The following is a 20,395-nucleotide window of genomic DNA, read 5'->3' as shown; positions in this document are numbered from 1 at the left end:
GTGCTTCTGCGGAGCCAAACCTCCGGCAGCGGATCTGACTCCCTCCCGCTGCCACAGGGCCCCTCCTGAAGTGGATCACCTAAGGAGAAGCAAGCTAAGCCTGCCCCTCCTGCCCCTGTGCACCTTGCCCACCCACCCCAGCTAATACGCCAGATCCCCAGCATCACAAGCCTGGCAGTGTGCAAGTAGCCCAGACGGGCCACGCTACCCCACAGTGAATCCCGCCCCTAGGAGAGGGGAAGAGAAGGCACACACCAGTCTGACTGTGGCCCCAGCGGTGGGCTGGGGGCAGATATCAGGTGGGACTGCGGCCCCGCCCACCAACTCCAGTTATACACCACAGCACAGGGGAAGTGCCCTGCAGGTCCCCACCACGCCAGGGACTATCCAAAATGACCAAGCAGAAGAATTCCCCTCAGAAGAATCTCCAGGAAATAACAACAGCTAATGAGCTGATCAAAAAGGATTTAAATAATATAACAGAAAGTGAATTTAGAATAATAGTCATAAAATTAATCGCTGGGCTTGAAAACAGTATAGAGGACAGCAGAGAATCCCTTGCTACAGAGATCAAGGGACTAAGGAACAGTCACGAGGAGCTGAAAAACGCTTTAAATGAAATGCAAAACAAAATGGAAACCACCACGGCTCGGATTGAAGAGGCAGAGGAGAGAATAGGTGAACTAGAAGATAAAGTTATGGAAAAAGAGGAAGCTGAGAAAAAGAGAGATAAAAAAATCCAGGAGTATGAGGGGAAAATTAGAGAACTAAGCGATACACTAAAAAGAAATAATATACGCATAATTGGTATCCCAGAGGAGGAAGAGAGAGGGAAAGGCGCTGAAGGGGTACTTGAAGAAATAATAGCTGAGAACTTCCCTGAACTGGGGAAGGAAAAAGGCATTGAAATCCAAGAGGCACAGAGAACTCCCTTCCGACGTAACTTGAATCGATCTTCTGCACGACATATCATAGTGAAACTGGCAAAATACAAGGATAAAGAGAAAATTCTGAAAGCAGCAAGGGGTAAACGTGCCCTCACATATAAAGGGAGACCTATAAGACTCGTGACGGATCTCTCTTTTGAAACTTGGCAGGCCAGAAAGAATTGGCACGAGATTTTCAGTGCGCTAGACAGAAAAAATATGCAGCCGAGAATCCTTTATCCAGCAAGTCTGTCATTTAGAATAGAAGGAGAGATAAAGGTCTTCCCAAACAAACAAAAACTGAAGGAATTTGTCACCACTAAACCAGCCCTACAAGAGATCCTAAGGGGGACCCTGTGAGACAAAGTACCAGAGACATCACTACAAGCATAAAACATACAGACATCACAATGACTCTAAACCCGTATCTTTCTATAATAACACTGAATGTAAATGGATTAAATGCGCCAACCAAAAGACATAGGGTATCAGAATGGATAAAAAAACAAGACCCATCTACTTGGTGTCTACAAGAGACTCATTTTAGACCTGAGGACACCTTTAGATTGAGAGTGAGGGGATGGAGAACTATTTATCATGCTACTGGAAGCCAAAAGAAAGCTGGAGTAGCCATACTTATATCAGACAAACTAGACTTTAAATTAAAGGCTGTAACAAGAGATGAAGAAGGGCATTATAAAATAGTTACAGGGTCTATCCATCAGGAAGAGCTAACAATTATAAATGTCTATGTGCCGAATACCGGAGCCCCCAAATATATAAAACAACTACTCATAAACATAAGCAACCTTATTGATAAGAATGTGGTACTTGCAGGGGACTTTAACACCCCACTTACAGAAATGGATAGATCATCTAGACACACGGTCAATAAAGAAACAAGGGCCCTGAATGAGACACTGGATCAGATGTCCTTGACAGATATATTTAGAACTCTGTATCCCAAAGCAACAGAATATACTTTCTTCTCGAGTGCACATGGAACATTCTCCAAGATAGATCATATACTGGGTCACAAAACAGCCCTTCATAAGTTTACCAGAATTGAAATTATACCATGCATACTTTCAGACCACAATGCTATGAAGCTTGAAATCAACCACAGAAAAAACTCTGGAAAACCTCCAAAAGCATGGAGGTTAAAGAACACCCTACTAACGAATGAGTGGGTCAACCAGGCAATTAGAGAAGAAATTAAAAAATATATGGAAACAAACGAAAATGAAAATACAACAATCCAAACGCTTTGGGACGCAGCGAAGGCAGTCCTGAGAGGAAAATACATTGCAATCCAGGCCCATCTCAAGAAACAAGAAAAATCCCAAATACAAAATCTAACAGCACACCTAAAGGAAATAGAAGCAGAACAGCAAAGGCAGCCTAAACCCAGCAGAAGAAGAGAAATAATAAAGATCAGAGCAGAAATAAACAATATAGAGTCTAAAAAAACTGTAGAGCAGATCAACGAAACCAAGAGTTGGTTTTTTGAAAAAATAAACAAAATTGACAAACCTCTAGTCAGGCTTCTCAAAAAGAAAAGGGAGATGACCCAAATAGATAAAATCATGAATGACAATGGAATTATTACAACCAATCCCTCAGAGACACAAACAATTATCAGGGAATACTATGAAAAATTATATGCCCACAAATTGGACAACTTGGAAGAAATGGACAAATTCCTGAACACCCACACTCTTCCAAAACTTAATCAGGAGGAAATAGAAAGCTTGAACAGACCCATAACCAGCGAAGAAATTGAATCGGTTATCAAAAACCTCCCAACAAATAAGACTCCAGGACCAGATGGCTTCCCAGGGGAGTTCTACCAGACGTTTAAAGCAGAGATAATACCTATCCTTCTCAAGCTATTCCAAGAAATAGAAGGGGAAGGAAAACTTCCAGACTCATTCTATGAAGCCAGTATTACTTTGATTCCTAAACCAGACAGAGACCCAGTAAAAAAAAGAGAACTACCGGCCAATATCCCTGATGAATATGGATGCAAAAATTCTCAATAAGATACTAGCAAATCGAATTCAACGGCATATAAAAGGAATTATTCACCATGATCAAGTGGGATTCATTCCTGGGATGCAGGGCTGGTTCAACATTCGCAAATCAATCAACGTGATACATCACATTAACAACAAAAAAGAGAAGAACTATATGATCCTGTCAATCGATGCAGAAAAGGCCTTTGACAAAATCCAGCACCCTTTAATAAAAACCCTTGAGAAAGTCGGGATAGAAGGAACGTACTTAAAGATCATAAAAGCCATTTATGAAAAGCCCACAGCTAACATCATCCTCAATGGGGAAAAACTGAGAGCTTTTTCCCTGAGATCAGGAACACGACAGGGATGCCCACTCTCACCGCTGTTGTTTAACATAGTGTTGGAAGTTCTAGCATCAACAATCAGACAACAAAAGGAAATCAAAGGCATCAAAATTGGCAAAGATGAAGTCAAGCTTTCGCTTTTTGCAGATGACATGATATTATACATGGAAAATCCGATAGACTCCACCAAAAGTCTGCTAGAATTGATACATGAATTCCGCAAAGTTGCAGGATACAAAATCAATGTACAGAAATCCGTTGCATTCTTATACACTAACAATGAAGCAACAGAAAGACAAATAAAGAAACTGATCCCGTTCACAATTGCACCAAGAAGCATAAAATACCTAGGAATAAATCTAACCAAAGATGTAAAGGATCTGTATGCTGAAAACTATAGAAAGCTCATGAAGGTAACTGAAGAAGATTTAAAGAAATGGAAAGACATTCCCTGCTCATGGATTGGAAGAATAAATATTGTCAAAATGTCAATACTACCCAAAGCTATCTACACATTCAATGCAATCCCAATCAAAATTGCACCAGCATTCTTCTCGAAACTAGAACAAGCAATCCTAAAATTCATATGGAACCACAAAAGGCCCCAAATAGCCAAAGGAATTTTGAAGAAGAAGACCAAAGCAGGAGGCATCACAATCCCAGACTTTAGCCTCTACTACAAAGCTGTCATCATCAAGACAGCATGGTATTGGCACAAAAACAGACACATAGACCAATGGAATAGAATAGAAACCCCAGAACTAGACCCACAAACGTATGGCCAACTCATCTTTGACAAAGCAGGAAAGAACATCCAATGGAAAAAAGACAGCCTCTTTAACAAATGGTGCTGGGAGAACTGGACAGCAACATGCAGAAGGTTGAAACTAGACCACTTTCTGACACCATTCACAAAAATAAACTCAAAATGGATAAAGGACCTGAATGTGAGACAGGAAACCATCAAAACCTTAGAGGAGAAAGCAGGAAAAGACCTCTCTGACCTCAGCCGTAGCAATCTCTTACTCGACACATCCCCAAAGGCAAGGGAATTAAAAGCAAAAGTGAATTACTGGGACCTTATGAAGATAAAAAGCTTCTGCACAGCAAAGGAAACAACCAACAAAACTAAAAGGCAACCAACGGAATGGGAAAAGATATTTGCAAATGACATATCGGACAAAGGGCTAGTATCCAGAATCTATAAAGAGCTCACCAAACTCCACACCCGAAAAACAAATAACCCAGTGAAGAAATGGGCAGAAAACATGAATAGACGCTTCTCTAAAGAAGACATCCGGATGGCCAACAGGCACATGAAAAGATGTTCAGCGTCGCTCCTTATCAGGGAAATACAAATCAAAACCACACTCAGGTATCACCTCACGCCAGTCAGAGTGGCCAAAATGAACAAATCAGGAGACTATAGATGCTGGAGAGGATGTGGAGGAACGGGAACCCTCTTGCACTGTTGGTGGGAATGCAAATTGGTGCAGCCGCTCTGGAAAGTAGTGTGGAGGTTCCTCAGAAAATTAAAAATAGACCGACCCTATGACCCAGCAATAGCACTGCTAGGAATTTATCCAAGGGATACAGGAGTACTGATGCATAGGGACACTTGACCCCAATGTTCATAGCAGCACTCTCGACAATATCCACATTATGGAAAGAGCCTAAATGTCCATCAACTGATGAATGGATAAAGAAATTGTGGTTTATATACACAATGGAATACAACGTGGCAATGAGAAAAAATGAAATATGGCCTTTTGTAGCAACGTGGATGGAACTGGAGAGTGTGATGCTAAGTGAAATAAGCCATACAGAGAAAGACAGATACCATATGGTTTCACTCTTATGTGGATCCTGAGAAACGTAACAGGAACCCATGGGGGAGGGGGAGGAAAAAAGAAAAAAAAAGAGGTTAGAGTGGGAGAGAGCCAAAGCATAAGAGACTGTTAAAAACTGAGAACAAACTGAGGGTTGATGGGGGTGGGAGGGAGGAGAGGGTGGGTGATGGGTATTGAGGAAGGCACCTTTTGGGATGAGCACTGGGTGTTGTATGGAAACCAATTTGACAATAAATTTCATATATAAAAAAATTGTGTGAAATGGATTGTGGCCATAGTTTCATTAAAAAAACACACACACATACACACACACACAATACACACACACACACACACACACAATGTGGCAAGTAGATAACCTATTTTCATGGTGTATTATAATAAAGAGATTTTCTTCTTTTTTCTTTCTAAAGGTTGAAGAACTGATTTTAATTTTTCACAATTGAGAAAAATTTTGGTAAAATAATGCCAATAGATTTCTACAGCATCTAGAAGAAGAAGAAGAAGAAGAAGAAGAAGAGGAGGAGGAGGAGGAGGAAGGAGGAGGAGGAGGAAGGAGGAGGAGGAAAGAGGAGGAAGAAGAGGAGGGAAGGAGGAAAAGGAGAGGGAGATGGAGAGGGAAAGGGAGAAGAAGAGGAAGAAGAAGAAGAAGAAGACCTAGGAGGGAAGGAGGAGGAGCAGAAGAAGAGGAGGAGGAGGAGGAAAGAGGAGGAGGAAGAGGACAGAGGAGGAAGAGGAAGAGGAGTGAAGGAGGAGAGGGAGATGGAGAGGGAAAGGGAGAAGAAGAAGAAGAAGAGGAAAGAGGAAAGAGGAAGGGGAAGAGGAGAGAAGGAGGAGAAAGAGAGGGAGACACAGCGGGAAAGAGAGAAGAAGAAGAAGAAGAAGAAGAAGAAGAAGAAGAAGAAAAAGGAGGAGGGGGAGAAGGAAGAAGGAGAGGAAAAAGAAGAGGAAGAAGAGGATGAGGAAGAAGAAAGATTTGAAATTTATGACATTGGGTTCCACCTTTTGAAACTACAAAAGGAAAACAAATTAAACCTAAACCAAGCAGAAGAAAGGAACTAATAAAACTCAAAGACATAAATCACATGAAAGAAAGCAGAAAAATGATAGAGAATAATCAATGAAACCAAATGCTTTCAGGAGGTGAAAAAAAGGGGATCAATTTCTACCAAGACTTATCCCAAAATGAAGAGAAACAAGGGAAGTATTAACAATATATCAGAGATTAGTAATGTAACTAACATTACTGGAGATTCACAGATACTAAAAAATAACAAAGTAATATTATGAACTTTATATAATTAATTTGACAACTCAGATGCAGTGGGTAAATCCCGTGAAAGACAGAAATGATCAAAGCTCAGTCAAGAATAAAGGGTGCCTGGCTGGCTCAGTTGGTAGAGCATGTGGCTCTTGATCTCTGGATTGTGAGTTCAAGCCCCATGTTGGGTGTAAAGATTACTGAAATGAAATGAAATGAAATGAAATGAAGTGAAATGAAATAAAATGAAATGAAGTGAAATGAAGTGAAATGAAATAAAGTGAACTTAAATAAAATAAAAGAATAAAATAAAATAAAATAAAATAAAATAAAGGAAAAAAAGAACCGATAAGCTAACTAACTCTATATGTAAAAAAGAAACTAAAGTCTTAGATAAAGATCTTTCCACAGAAAACAATTCCAGGGCCAAGTGGCTACACTAGTAAATTCATCCAACATTTTAGGAAGAAATGTTATCTATTCTACACAAAGTCTCTCCCCAAAATGGAGAGGAGAGATATTTCTCACCTCATTCTATAAGGCTAGCATTACCTGAAACCAAAACTAGACAAAGATACTATAAGAAAGAAAATTCTGTCATAAGCATGGGAGCACAATTTCTGAAGAAACCATCCACAAATCAAGTCTAACACTACATTAAAGAGGGGGGGGGGTGTCAACATGGCAGAGAAGTAGGGGGACCTGAAATTACCACATCCTTCAAACACAGCAGTGAGGCAGGAAGATGTGGAAATCTAGGAATCCGGGCTACAGAGTGACATAAACATCTCCAGGGGCCGCCCATGGGGACAACTTGCCAGGTCATGGAGATTTTTAATCTATTCTTTCTGCACCTCTTCTGTATCTCCTTCTTATTTTCTTTCTCTCTCTCTCTCTCTCTCTCTCTCTCTCTCTCTCTCTCTCTCTTCCTTCCCTGCCTGGATTAAGTTGTATACTTTCTCTGATTCTCTGCCTGGTCAATTTTTTGTCTCCTTCTCTTTTCCTTTGTCCCTGTCATTTCTCCCTTTGTTTGAGATAAGGCATCTTCCATCACCCCCCCCCCCCACTGTTTAAATTCTTTTCCAGGGTTACATTATGAACAAATCTAAGCACACCTGCTGGAATGGCCAACCCACCAATATGAGTAGGGAAATAAAGCAACCAGAGTCACAACAGAGAGCATGAAACACACTCCAAAGATACCTGTTGAAGGGCCAGGCCCTGGATAGTATATGACCCCTTTTTAAAATAGTAGTGCTCACAGGTGCAGGACACATGACAACTAGGAAAACACATAAAGTATCGAACACTGATGAAATGGAAGAATTCTCCTCAAAAGAAACTCCAGGAAGAAATGAGAGCTAGAGAATTGCTCAAAACAGATATAAACAATATATCCGTTCAAGAATTTAGAATAATAGTTGTAAGATTAACAGCTGAGTTTACAAAAAAGCATAGAAGACAGCAGAGAATCTATTGCTGCAGGGATCAAGGAACTAAGAAATAGTCACAGCAATTAAGAAATACTGTAAATAAGATGCAAAATAAACTAGATGCAGTAACAGCAAAGATGGAGGAAACAGAGGGGAGAATAAGTGACATAGAAGATGAAATTATGGAAAATGACAAAGCCAAGAAAAAGGGTGATAAGAAAATATTAGACCATGAGGGGATTATTAGAAAACTAAGTGGTTCGATGAAATGTAATATTTATCCGGATCATAAGAGTTCCAGCATGAGAGAGAGAGAGAGAAAAGGGCAGATGGTTTACTTGAACAAATTATAGGTGAGAACTTCCCTAATCTGGAGAAGGAAGCAGACATCCAAATCCAGCAGGCACAGACAACTCCCTTCAGATTCAACAAGAATAGGTCATCTCCACAGCATATCATAGTGAAAGTGACAAGTTACAAAGAGAAAAGAGAATTCTGAAAGCAGCAAGGGACAAACGGGCCTTAACCTACAAGGGTAGACACATATGGGTAGTAGCAGACCTGCCCGCTGAAACTTGGCAGGCCAGGAGGCGATGGTAGGAAAAAGTCCATGTGCTGAATAGGAAAATATGCAGCTAAGAATCCTTTCTCCAGCAAGGATGTCATTCAGAATAGAAGGAGAGATAGGCTTTCCCAGAAAACCAAAAACTACAAGAGCTCATGACCACTAAACCAGCCCTGCAGGAGATCCTAAGGAGACTCTGTGAGTGGAATGTTGTCAAGGCTACAAAGGACCAGAAACATCACCACAAGCATGAAACTCCAGACAACACAATGACATGAAATCCATATCTTTAAATAATCACCCTGAATGTGAAGGGACTAAATGCCCTTATCAAAACACATAGCGTATCTGAATGGATTAAAAAAAAAAAAAAACAAAATCCATCTATATGCTGTCTACAAGAGACTTATTTGAGACAGGAGGACACCATTAGATTGAAGGTTAGGGGATAGAGTACCATGTATTATGCTACTGGAAGTCAAAAGAAAGCTGGGGTAGCCATACTTAGATCAGACAAATGAGATTTTAAACTAAAGTCTCTAACAAGAGATGGCGAAAGGCATTATATCATAATTAAGGGATCTATCCATCAACAAGAGCTACCAATTGTAAATGTTGGTGCCCCCAACTTGAGAGCCCCCAAATATATACATAGATTAATCACAAACATAAGCAATCATATTGATAATCATATGGAAATTGTAGGTGACTTTAATACTCCCTAACAACAATGGACAGATCACCTAGGCACAAAATCGGTAAAGAAACAAAGGCCCTGAATGATACGCTGGACCAGATGGATTTGACAGACCTATTCTGAACTTTTCATCCAACAGCAGCAGAATACACATTCGTCTCAAGTGCACGTGGAACATTCTCCAAAACAGATCACACAGAGGGTCACAAAACAGCCCTTCATAAATATAAAAGAACGGAGATCATACCATGCGTATTTTCAGATCACAACACTATGAAACTTGAAATCAAACAAAAGAAAAAGTTTGGGAAGCCTCTAAATGCATGGAGGTTAAAGAACATCCTACTGGAGAATGAATGGGTCAACCAGACGATGAAAGAAAAAATTAAAAAATATACATGCAGGCAAATGAAAATGAAAACATGACAATCCAACCCCTTCGGGATGCAGCAAAGGGAGCCCTAAAAGGAAAACACATCGCCATCCTGGCCTTTCTCAAGAAATAAGAACAATCCAAAATACAAAATGGAACCTCACACCTAAAGAAACTAGAAAAAGAACAGCAAAGAAACCCTACAGCCATTAGAAGAAATAATAAAGATTAGAGCAGAAATAAACACTACAGAATCCAAAAGAAAAACCCCAAAAAACAAACAAAACAAAAAAAAATAGTAGAACAGATCAATGAATCTAAGAGCTGTTTTTTTTTTAAGGAATAAATGAACTTGATAACCCCTTAGCCAGCTTTCTCAAAAAGAAAAGAGAATCCAAATAGATAAAATCACGCATGAAAAAGGAGAGGTCACAATCAACACCACAGAAATACAATTATTAGAGAATACTACGAAAATGTATATGTCAACAAACTGGACAACCTGGAAGAAATGGACACATACATAGACAACTACACATTACCCAAACTGAAATGGGAAGAAATAGAAAATTTGAACAGATCCATAACCAGCGAAGAAATTCAATCAGTTATCAAAAATCTCCCAACAAATATGAGTCCTGGGCCAGAAGTCTTCCCACGGGAATTCTACAAGACATTTAAAGCAGAGTTAATACCGATTCTTTTCCAGCTGTTGAACAAAGAAATGGAAGAAAAGCTTCCGGACTCTTTCTATGAGGCTAGCATTACCTTGATTCCCAACACAGATAGAGACCCCACTAAAAAGGAGAATGACAGGCCAATATTCCTGATGAACATGGATGCCAAAATTCTTAACAAGATACTAGCAAATCCAATTCGGCAGTATATGAAAGAATTCTTCACCATGATCAAGTGGGATTCATTCCTGGGCTACAGGGCTGGTTCAACATTCGCAAATCAATCAAAATGATACATCACCTTAATAGAAGAAAGGATACGATCATTCATATGATCCTGTCAATAAATACAGAAAAACATTTGACAAAATACAGCATTCTTTGTTAATAAGAAACCCTCAAGAAAGTTGGGATACAAGGAACATACCTTAACATAGTAAAAACCATATATGAGAAGCCTGCTGCGAATATCCTCATTGGGGAGAAACAGAGAACTTCCCCCCTGCCCTGCCCGCCCAAGATAAGGAACACAAAAGGGACGTCCACTCTCACCAGTGTTGTTGAACATAGTGGTGGAAGGCCTAGCCTCAGAAATCATACAACAAAATGAAATAAAACACATTCAAATTGGCAAAGAAGAAGCTAAACTTGCACTTTTCGCAGATGGCATGATACTCTACATGGAAAACCTGAAAGACTCCACCAAAAAGCTGCTCCAACTGATACATGAATTCAGCAAAGTCACAGGATACAAAATCAACACACAGAAATTGATTGCACTTCTATATACCAATAATGAAGTGACAGAAAGAGAAATCAAGAAACCGAGCTCATTTACAATTACACCAAGAACCATAAAATACCTAGGAATCAACCTAACCAAAGCTATAAGAGATTTGTGTCCTGAAAACTATAGAAAACATATCAAAGAAATTAAAGAAGACACAAAGAAATGGAAAAACATTCCAGGCTCATGGACTGGAAGAAGAAATATTGTGAAATGTCGATAACGACCCAAAGCAATCTACACATTCAGTGCAATCCCAATCAACGTTGCACTGTCATTCTTCTCAGAGCTAGAACAAACAATCCTACAATTTGTATGGAACCACAAAAGATCCCAGATAGCCAAAATAATGTTGAAGAAGAAAACCAGAGCTGGAGGCATCACAATCCCAGACGTTAGCCTCTACTACAAAGCTGCGATCATCAAGGGAGTATACCATCAGCACAAAAAGAGATGCAAAGGTGAATGGAATAGAATAGAGAATCCAGAAATGGACCCACAAATGTATGGCCAACTAAACCTTGGCAAAGCAAGAAAGAGTATCCAATGGGAAAAAGGCTCTTTCGCAAATGGTGCTGGGAGGGCTGGGCAGCAACATGCAGAAGAATGAAACAGGACCAGTTTCTTACACCGTGCATAAACTCAAAATGGATGAAAGACCTCAATGTGAGAGAGGAAACCATCAAAACCCTGGAGGAGAACACAGGCCACAACCTCTTGGACCTTGGCTACAGCAACTTCTACTCAATACATCTCTGAAGGCAAGGGACATAAAAGCAAAATTGGACTATTGGGACCTCATCAAAGTAGAAAGCTTCTGCACTTCAAAGGAAAAAATCCACAAAATTAAAAGGCACCAACGGAATGGGAGAAGATATCTGCACATGACCTATCAGATAAAGGATTAGTATCCATACTCTAGAAAGAATTGGCCAAACTCCACACCCGAAAAACAAATAATCCAGGGAAGAAATGGGCAGAAGACATGAATAGACACTTCCAAAGAAGACATCCAGATGGCCAACAGGCACATGAAAGGATGTTGAACGTCGCTCATCATCAGGGAAATACAAATCAAAACCACATTGAGATACCACCTCACACCGGTCAGGGTAGAGAAAATTAACAACACAGGAAACAGCAGACATTGGTAAGGATGTGCAGAAATGGGAATTCTCTTGCACTGTCGGTGGGAATGCATGGGTGGTGACACTGCTCCGGAAAACAGAGTGGAGGTTCCTCAACAAATTAAAAATAAAATTACCCAACAACCCAGCAATTGCACTACTAGGCATATATCCAAGGGACACAGGAGTGCTGATTCATAGGGGCACATGTACCCCAACATGTATACTATCAACAATCACCAAATTATGGAAAGAACACAAATGTCCATCAACTGATGAATGGGAAAAGAAGATGTGGTTTATATATACAATGGATATTACTTGGCAATGAGAAAGAATGAAATCGTGCCATTTGCAACAACATGGATGGAACTGGAGGGTAGTATGTGAAGTGAAATAAGTCAGTCAGAGAAAAACATATCATATGTTTTCACTCATATGTGGATTTTGAGAAACTTAACAGAAGAACATGGGGGAATAGAAGGGGAAAAATAGTTTCAAACAGAGAGGGAGGCAAACCATTAGAAACTCTTAAATACAGAGAACAAACTGAGGGTTCATGGAGGGGTGGGGGAAAGAGGAGAATAGGTGATGGGCATTGAGGAGGGCACTTGTTGGGATGAGCACTGAGTGTGGTATGTAAGTAATGAATCATGGGAATATACTCCCAAAGCCAAGAGCACGATGTATACACTGTACGTTAGCTAACTTGACAATAAATTATATTTAATTAATTAATTAATTAAACTACAACCATGTGTGTTTGTGGGGGGTGGAATCTAACAATACACTAAGGGATAATTTGTTATTACCAAATGGGGTTTATCCCAGAAATGCAGAGTTGGTTTAAGATTCAAAAACCGTATCTATCTCCGTAGATAAAATAAGTTCCTTGCCAAAATTCAACATCCGTTCCAGATAAAAAACTTTCGGCAATCCTGGAATACAAGGGAGCTTAAATATGATTTAAAACAAAACAAAACAAAACAAAACAAGTCATGATAACTCTATAGCTAACGTTATAAATAATGGTGAAAAACTGAATGCATTTCCTATAAGACCAGGAAGAAGAGAGGAATGACTTCTTCTGTTCAGCACTATACTAGCAGTTCTAGCCAATGAAATCAAACAAGATAAAGCAACAAAGGACATCCAGATAGAAAATGAAGTGAAACTGTCTCTACTAGCAAGGACATGGTCACAAAATAGAAGTTGGCAAACTCCAGCCTATGGGCCACATTACTTGTTTTGGTAAATTAAATTTTATCAAAATACAGCCATTTCCATTAATTTATGCAGTATCTATTGGCTGCTCTTATAGTACAATGGCAAAGCTGATTAGTTGTGACAGAGAATGAATTGGCTACAAGTCTACAATATTTACCATTGTTAGTAAAATAGTAGTTAAAAATGAATTTTTATGACCTTTGCTTATGTAGAAAATCTGACAGCATTAAGAAAAATGCTACTAGAATTAATAAATGAATTTATCATGGCACATGGATGACTCAGTCGGTTGAGTGTCTGTCTCTTGATTTCAGCTCAGGCTATGATCTCAGAGTCATGGGATGGAGCCCTATGTCAGGCTCGCACTGAGTATGGGGACTGCTTAAGATTTTCTCTCTCTCTCTCTCTCTCTCTCTCTCTCTCTCTCTTCCCCTCTCCCCTGCTCATGTATTCTCTCTAATATTAAATATATCTATACATATAAATTTATCAAGGTTGGAGGATACAGAATCATTACACAAAAATCAACTGTATTTCTATATATTAGCTATAAAGAATCAAAAATTAAAATTTCAGGGCATCTGGGTGGCTCAGCTGGTTAAGCACTGGGCTCAGGTTCAGTTCATGATCTCACCATTGGTGATTTCAAGCCCCACGTCGGGCTCTGTACTGATACCTTGGAGCCTGGAGCCTGCTTCAGATTCTGTCTACCTCTCTCTCCACCCCTCCCCAACTCACGCTCTGTCTCTCTCAAGAGTAAGCATTAAAAAAATTAAATTTAAGATGTATTATTTACAACTGCACTGAAAATAAAAAATAATCACGGTTAATATCATAAAAGACAGAAAGACCTATACATTAAACACTACAAAATATTACTGAGAAAATTTTAAAAGACCTATATCAAGGGAGAGATATATACTCTGTTCAGGGGTTAAAAGATTCAATATTGTCAAGAAGCCAATTCTCCCCAAATAAATCTGTAGATTCAATATAATCTAAACTTTATTTCCAGAAGACCACCAGAGTTGTTTGTTTGTTTGTTTGTTTGTTTGTTTGTTTTAAGAAACAGACAAACTGATTCTAAAATTCACATGGAAATGCAAAGGATCCAGAGTAGCGGAAGAACACTGAAAAGAACACAGCAAGATGACAAACACTACCGGATTTCAAAAATCCTTATAAACTGGCAGTGATTAAAACAGCATAATATTGATACAAAGATGGACAAAGAGATCAATGAGACAGAATAGAGCCCATACATAAACCCACACATATGTGGCCAACTGATTATGACAAAGGAGCAATGGCATAAAGTGGAGAAAACACAGCCTTTTCAATAAATGGTGTTGGAACAACTAGATATCCATATGCAAAAGAATGAACTTGTACACATACTTTGTATCACAAATAAAAAAGAATATAAAATGGGTCATAGATCTAAATGTAAGACCTAAAACTATAAAACTTCTAAAAGAAAGCATGAGAGAAAAGCTTTGTGACCTTGTGCTACGGAAATATTTCTTAGATATGAAAACCAAAAGCAACAATCATACAAGAACAAATGAATGTGTAAACTGGACTTCACCAAAAAGAAAAACTGCTCTTCAAAAACACTGTTGAGAGAAGGAAAAGTCACAGAGTGGGAGAAGAAAAACCTTGCAAAAAAAGAGCGGTGAGAAAGGAACTGTATCTAGCTCTTTCCACCATCTTTCTGTGCCACCATCATGATACATGTGAATGTCGTGGCAGATGCTCCCCAAAGCATAACAATACAGAAAAGAGAAGCAAACGCCAGGTTCTTACTAGGCCATGCTCCAGAGACATTGTCCACTTTCTAACTGTGATGATGAAGCATGGTTACAGTGGTGAATTTAAAGTCATTGATGATCACAGAGTTGGGTAAATTGATGTGAAACTCACAGGTAGGTTAAGCAAGGATGGAGTGACTGGCCCCAGAATTGATGGACAATGCAAAGATCTAGAAAAATGGCAGAATAATCTGCTCAGTTTGGTTTCATTATACTGACCACCTCAGCTACAGTCATGGACCATGAAGAAGGAAGATGAAAACACACAGAAGGGGAAATCCTGGGATTCTTTTTCTAGGGATGTAATACATATGTGCAAATAAAATGCCTCAGTGGAAACAACAACAACAACAACAACAACCACAAAAAAAAAGAAAACAAAATAAGGAACTGTGTCTAGGATATACAAAGAATTCTGAAAACTCAAAAACTAAGAAAACAAACAAATTTTTAAAACAACCAAAGATTTGGACAATTCAAAGAAGATACACAGATGGCAAACAAGCACATGAAAATATGCTCACCATCATCAGTTATTAGGGAGGTGTATATTGAAACCATAATGAGATATATACTAAATATCCATCCGAATGGCTAGGATTTAAAAAGCTGACAATACTAAGTGTTCATGAATATGTATGTAGGAATTGGTGCTCTCACAGACTGCTGGTGGGAATGGAAAACCGTACAACTCCTTTAGAAAACAATTTGGCAGCTTCATAATAAGGGAATATGAAGGGACATGAGATTTTTAAGGGTGAAGAATATGTTAACTGGATTATGGTTATCATTTCATACGTGTAAACATGTCAAAACTATCAAATGACACACTTCATATATGAACTAAACTTCATATATGAACTAAACTTCATATATGAACTAAAGATGTTGGATACGAAAATCTCTTTCACAGGAAGAAACGTCTAAAACAGTGGATAAGACACAGATGGAAAGAAGGATGTAAAACAATACAAGATGAAGCCAGAGGACTGTGGCCTTTAACCTAATAGCAATGAGAAGTAATAGCTAAGCTTTAAGCAAGGGGGTACCATGATGAAAGACACATTTTTTAAAACATATACTAATTATGGTTGCAGTGTAGACCAAGGTCCTGGGAGGTAGAACAGCAGGAAAAACAGTCCTGAGGTTATTTCAATCATCTAGGAGAAAAATAATGACCTGACCTGGGTGAAGGCACAGAAGAGAAGCAGAGTTAACAAACACATTAGATGTGCCATTCCCACTAAGAAAGGTACAGTAGAAATGATGACTCTTTGGCTGAGAGGATACAATAGTTCTCCTTTTTTTTAATATAAAATATATTTCTGAGATGAGCAGCTCTATAATACAGCAGTGCTCTATGGTGCAGTAGTAGGCAAGGTGTGCACATATTACTACAGCAATATACGTAAAAAGGCTTCCTACCTTTACAATCCATGCCAAGTTGTTCAATCAGCAACATGAAATTCTTAGAGTAAGGCAACTCACAATGCTCTGAAGCTGTTTCAGATGACTGAATGAAGTCGACAAGGTCATCCATAGAAGTAATTTGCTTTTTGACCTACCAATGAATAATACCATTTCAAAATGTCCCCCAAATATTTATAAAATATCCTAGGTGTAGAGAAGTGATAAATAGCCATCTTTTTATAAAAGCAAAAACAGGGGCACCTGACTGGCTCAGTCGGTTGAGCATCCGACTCCATTTTGGCTCAGGTCATGACCTCAGGGTTCCTGAGTTTGAGTCCCACGTTGACCTCCACAATGACAGCATGGAGCCTGCTTGGGATTATCTCTCCACCTCTCCCTCGGCCCCTCCCCCACTTGTGCATGCTCTCTCTCAAAATACATTTTAAAAATAAGTGAATGAACATTTAAAAGCAAAACCATAGAGACTTTTTAAAAGAACGGATTTTTATCAAAAAGACACTGTTATCCATAGCTAGTATTTCTAAGTAACTTTTTCACAGCAAATGTCTCTACAACAAAGAAAGATTTTCTATTTTTTCACTACATCTTTCATAAAGTAATTTTTTGCCACTGAACAATATTCCTAACAAATATGTATCAAAATAATATAATAAAATAAAAATAAAATAAATAATAAATAAAATAAAATTACATTGTCTCTTTTGCATACCTCGTTCTTTTTCTTAGAAATTTTCTTTGCAGGTCTGAAATAAAACAACAATTGTTTTCAGGCAACTATTAAATACTTAAAATACAAAGCGTATCTAAACCTATTGTTTCTGATATAAAATCTCTGCATTTGAAACTAATTTTCTACAAAGGGGATTAAACAACAGAGTAACATTAAACAACATCGAAAACATACTACTGCTAATATTAACAAAGGATTAGGTTTATCCAGTTCTAGTATATGTGCTGCTGAAGCAAGCACAACAAAGTAGTAAAGTTAGGTAAAAACTAACAAAAGCAAAGGAAAATCCTAATGCTACTTGCATTATTTGATAGGAATAATACCATTGTTTGTGTTGTTGTCATTTTACTAAAAATAAGCTTTTACTGGCACTAACACCTACTTGGAAAGTGCAAGTTAAGTCCCTATATGAAAGAACCCCTTTTTAACAATCATGATATTAACGTGTTGAAGACTCACTATGCAACTACTCTCTAGGCATTACTATGTGCACTTTACATGTCTTCAAGGTATTTGAAGCCCCACAACAATCCTATGAAGTAGGTTATTATATTAGGTATGTTACACAGGAAGAAAATGAGGCACAGAAAGTCGAAGTGACTTGCCCAAGAAGCCCTAGTCGCTGGCCAAGAACAGACCCTGAATTCAAACCCAGGAATGTGCCTTCAAAGCATGTGTTTTATACTATGTGGTTCAAGTAATACTCCAGTGTTTCTAACTAATATGACAGCAAATGAATCTATAGTATGATTCGATTTCTAGCTATAGTGATACATAACAATTTCTGAATCTTACACATTTTTTAAGAGACTTTATACTTGGAAAGATGGGAAATCTACTTTCAGTAAACTAAAGATTTGCTTCTTCTAGAGAAGTTCCTCAACAGGCATTCATTCATTCATTCATTCATTCATTCATTCCACTGTTTATCCCCACATTCAACACATACTTATTGAGCATACAATCTGTGTCAATGGCACTGTTGGTACAGGAAGCATGGTTTTGGTAATTTAGAGCTCTCTAGTCCAAAAGGAATAATCTGTTATGGATTACTAGTTTCTTTTCCAATTGTAAATAAAATCTTCCCCTTTCCCCAGAACCTAAATAATATTAATAGAACCAGATACTTTAAAGTCCCTAACAAAATCATAGCTACTTGTGATACTATCAAAGGCACTGGATATCTAAAATCATCAAGGAAGGATTACTTTTATTCAGAATGGCCTCAGTGTTTGCATACATTTATGATAAGTGTGTGTGTGTGTATACAAATATATACATATAGAACTTATACACATATACTTATATAAACATATATAAGAAATTATACATATAGTTTGTATATTATGCATATACGTATATATATAATATGAATGTTATACATATAATATACATATAATAAATATACATATAAGAAATTATACAGCCATATATATATAAATATATATATAGGGGCGCCTGGGTGGCGCAGTCGGTTAAGCGTCCGACTTCAGCCAGGTCACGATCTCGCGGTCCGTGGGTTCGAGCCCCGCGTCGGGCTCTGGGCTGATGGCTCAGAGCCTGGAGCCTGTTTCTGATTCTGTGTCTCCCTCTCTCTCTGCCCCTCCCCCGTTCATGCTCTGTCTCTCTCTGTCCCAAAAATGAATAAAAACGTTGAAAAAAAAATTAAAAAAAATATATATATAAATATATATAAATATATTTAATTTAATTAATTAATTATTTAATTTAATTTAATTTAATTATTAAATTAAATTAATTTACTTATTTTAAATTATTTATTTTATTAAATTAATTAATTTAATTAATGTAATTAAATATATTTAATATATATAAATATATTTATATATATATATATATATATATATACTTGAATACATACATATATATTTTTAAATCTGCACATTCAATTGTATGAGAATACCCCATTGTGGAACCAATTCAGAATAAACCAACTTCTTGCACAAAATCACATGAATAAGAGTACTAAAGACAATTAGTATAATTTTTTTTTCAACGTTTATTTTTTTTGGGACAGAGAGAGACAGAGCATGAACGGGGGAGGGGCAGAGAGAGAGGGAGACACAGAATCGGAAACAGGCTCCAGGCTCTGAGCCATCAGCCCAGAGCCCGACGCGGGGCTCGAACTCACGGACCGCGAGATCGTGACCTGGCTGAAGTCGGACGCTCAACCGACTGCGCCACCCAGGCGCCCCTATAATTTTTAAAAGATAATGTCATACAATCAACAAACTTCCTAATGTTTGGAAACGCAAACAAAATTAAATTAACTAACCATGTCTATATCTATTGATCATTTCCAACAGAATACATTCTCTAAAAGTTCCCATCTTAAAATAAAAATAGAAAGAAAATGCCTTTGCAATTCACATTCTTTTCCAGTTATCATCCATTTGTCTATTACCTTTCCCTATTAAAATGCTGTAAGGAGTTGTTTACACTTACTCATCTTCCATGCTTCCATGGTGACTACTGAAACTGCTCCTTGACAAAGTCACTTACCCTCATCACAACTTTTCAAGCAGGGTGTTTGGTATGTTGAGTATTTCTTGCTTTAGCTTGGACCTACCTACACTACAGCATTTCATTTCCACAAAGGTAATCACTGCTAAAATTCCTTCACAGGCACATAAAGAATTTATAGATTTTACCTGCTTTCATGCTGATCCTTTTCACTGAAATGGCTGCCATCATTCTTTTGTAGTGGACCACCAGTTAGGGCATCTGCCTTCTGCAACACTGGTGTGATCACAGATCCTTTTGATGTCCCTTTTTCATTTTCACCTTTCTTTAACTTCTTCATATGTAAACCAGGTTCCCTCCTTAAAAAGAAAGCCATAAAAAAGCCAATGTTTTCTAATAATTTTACTGAAAAAGTATAAAAAGACAATTTTCATCAAGTTCTGAATTTTACCCATCTGACTTAATTTGATTAATTCAGAGAACAGTGCTGAAGTACCAACCGTACAAAAGGAAATACTCATCTGTTGCTTCAAACACAGGTAAGTATACAATTAGAATACAATGCAATTTGTAAGAATTGACATGTGAAAAGCTGTAAGTGAGGACAAGAAAGGCTTTACTGAAGAGGGAAAATAAACAGCAGAGGTCACCAGG

The 20,395-nt window shown here is 38.1% G+C and overlaps 1 protein-coding gene and 1 pseudogene across 1 annotated transcript in view; one reads left to right on the top strand and one right to left on the bottom strand.

Moving 5' to 3' along the window:
• Positions 1 to 20,104, bottom strand: part of LOC123595661 (ankyrin repeat domain-containing protein 26-like) — an 81,327-nt gene extending 61,223 nt beyond the window's left edge. The window contains exons 1-3 of the mRNA XM_045473344.1: positions 19,930 to 20,104; positions 17,237 to 17,270; positions 16,522 to 16,657 (exon numbers count right to left, since the gene is read on the bottom strand). Of these exons, the coding sequence (XP_045329300.1) occupies positions 16,522 to 16,657; positions 17,237 to 17,270; positions 19,930 to 20,081 (322 nt within the window). The 5' untranslated portion in view covers positions 20,082 to 20,104. The remainder of the gene's footprint in view (positions 1 to 16,521; positions 16,658 to 17,236; positions 17,271 to 19,929) is intronic.
• Positions 14,725 to 15,435, top strand: LOC123595663 (annotated as a pseudogene).
• Positions 20,105 to 20,395: the final 291 nt, after the last annotated feature.

This window comes from Leopardus geoffroyi (assembly GCF_018350155.1).
Source record: "Leopardus geoffroyi isolate Oge1 chromosome C3 unlocalized genomic scaffold, O.geoffroyi_Oge1_pat1.0 chrC3_random_Un_scaffold_41, whole genome shotgun sequence".
NCBI lineage: Eukaryota > Metazoa > Chordata > Mammalia > Carnivora > Felidae > Leopardus > Leopardus geoffroyi.
The sequence above is the reverse complement of the archived record's forward strand: the minus strand, read 5'-3'. Positions and strand labels throughout refer to the sequence as shown.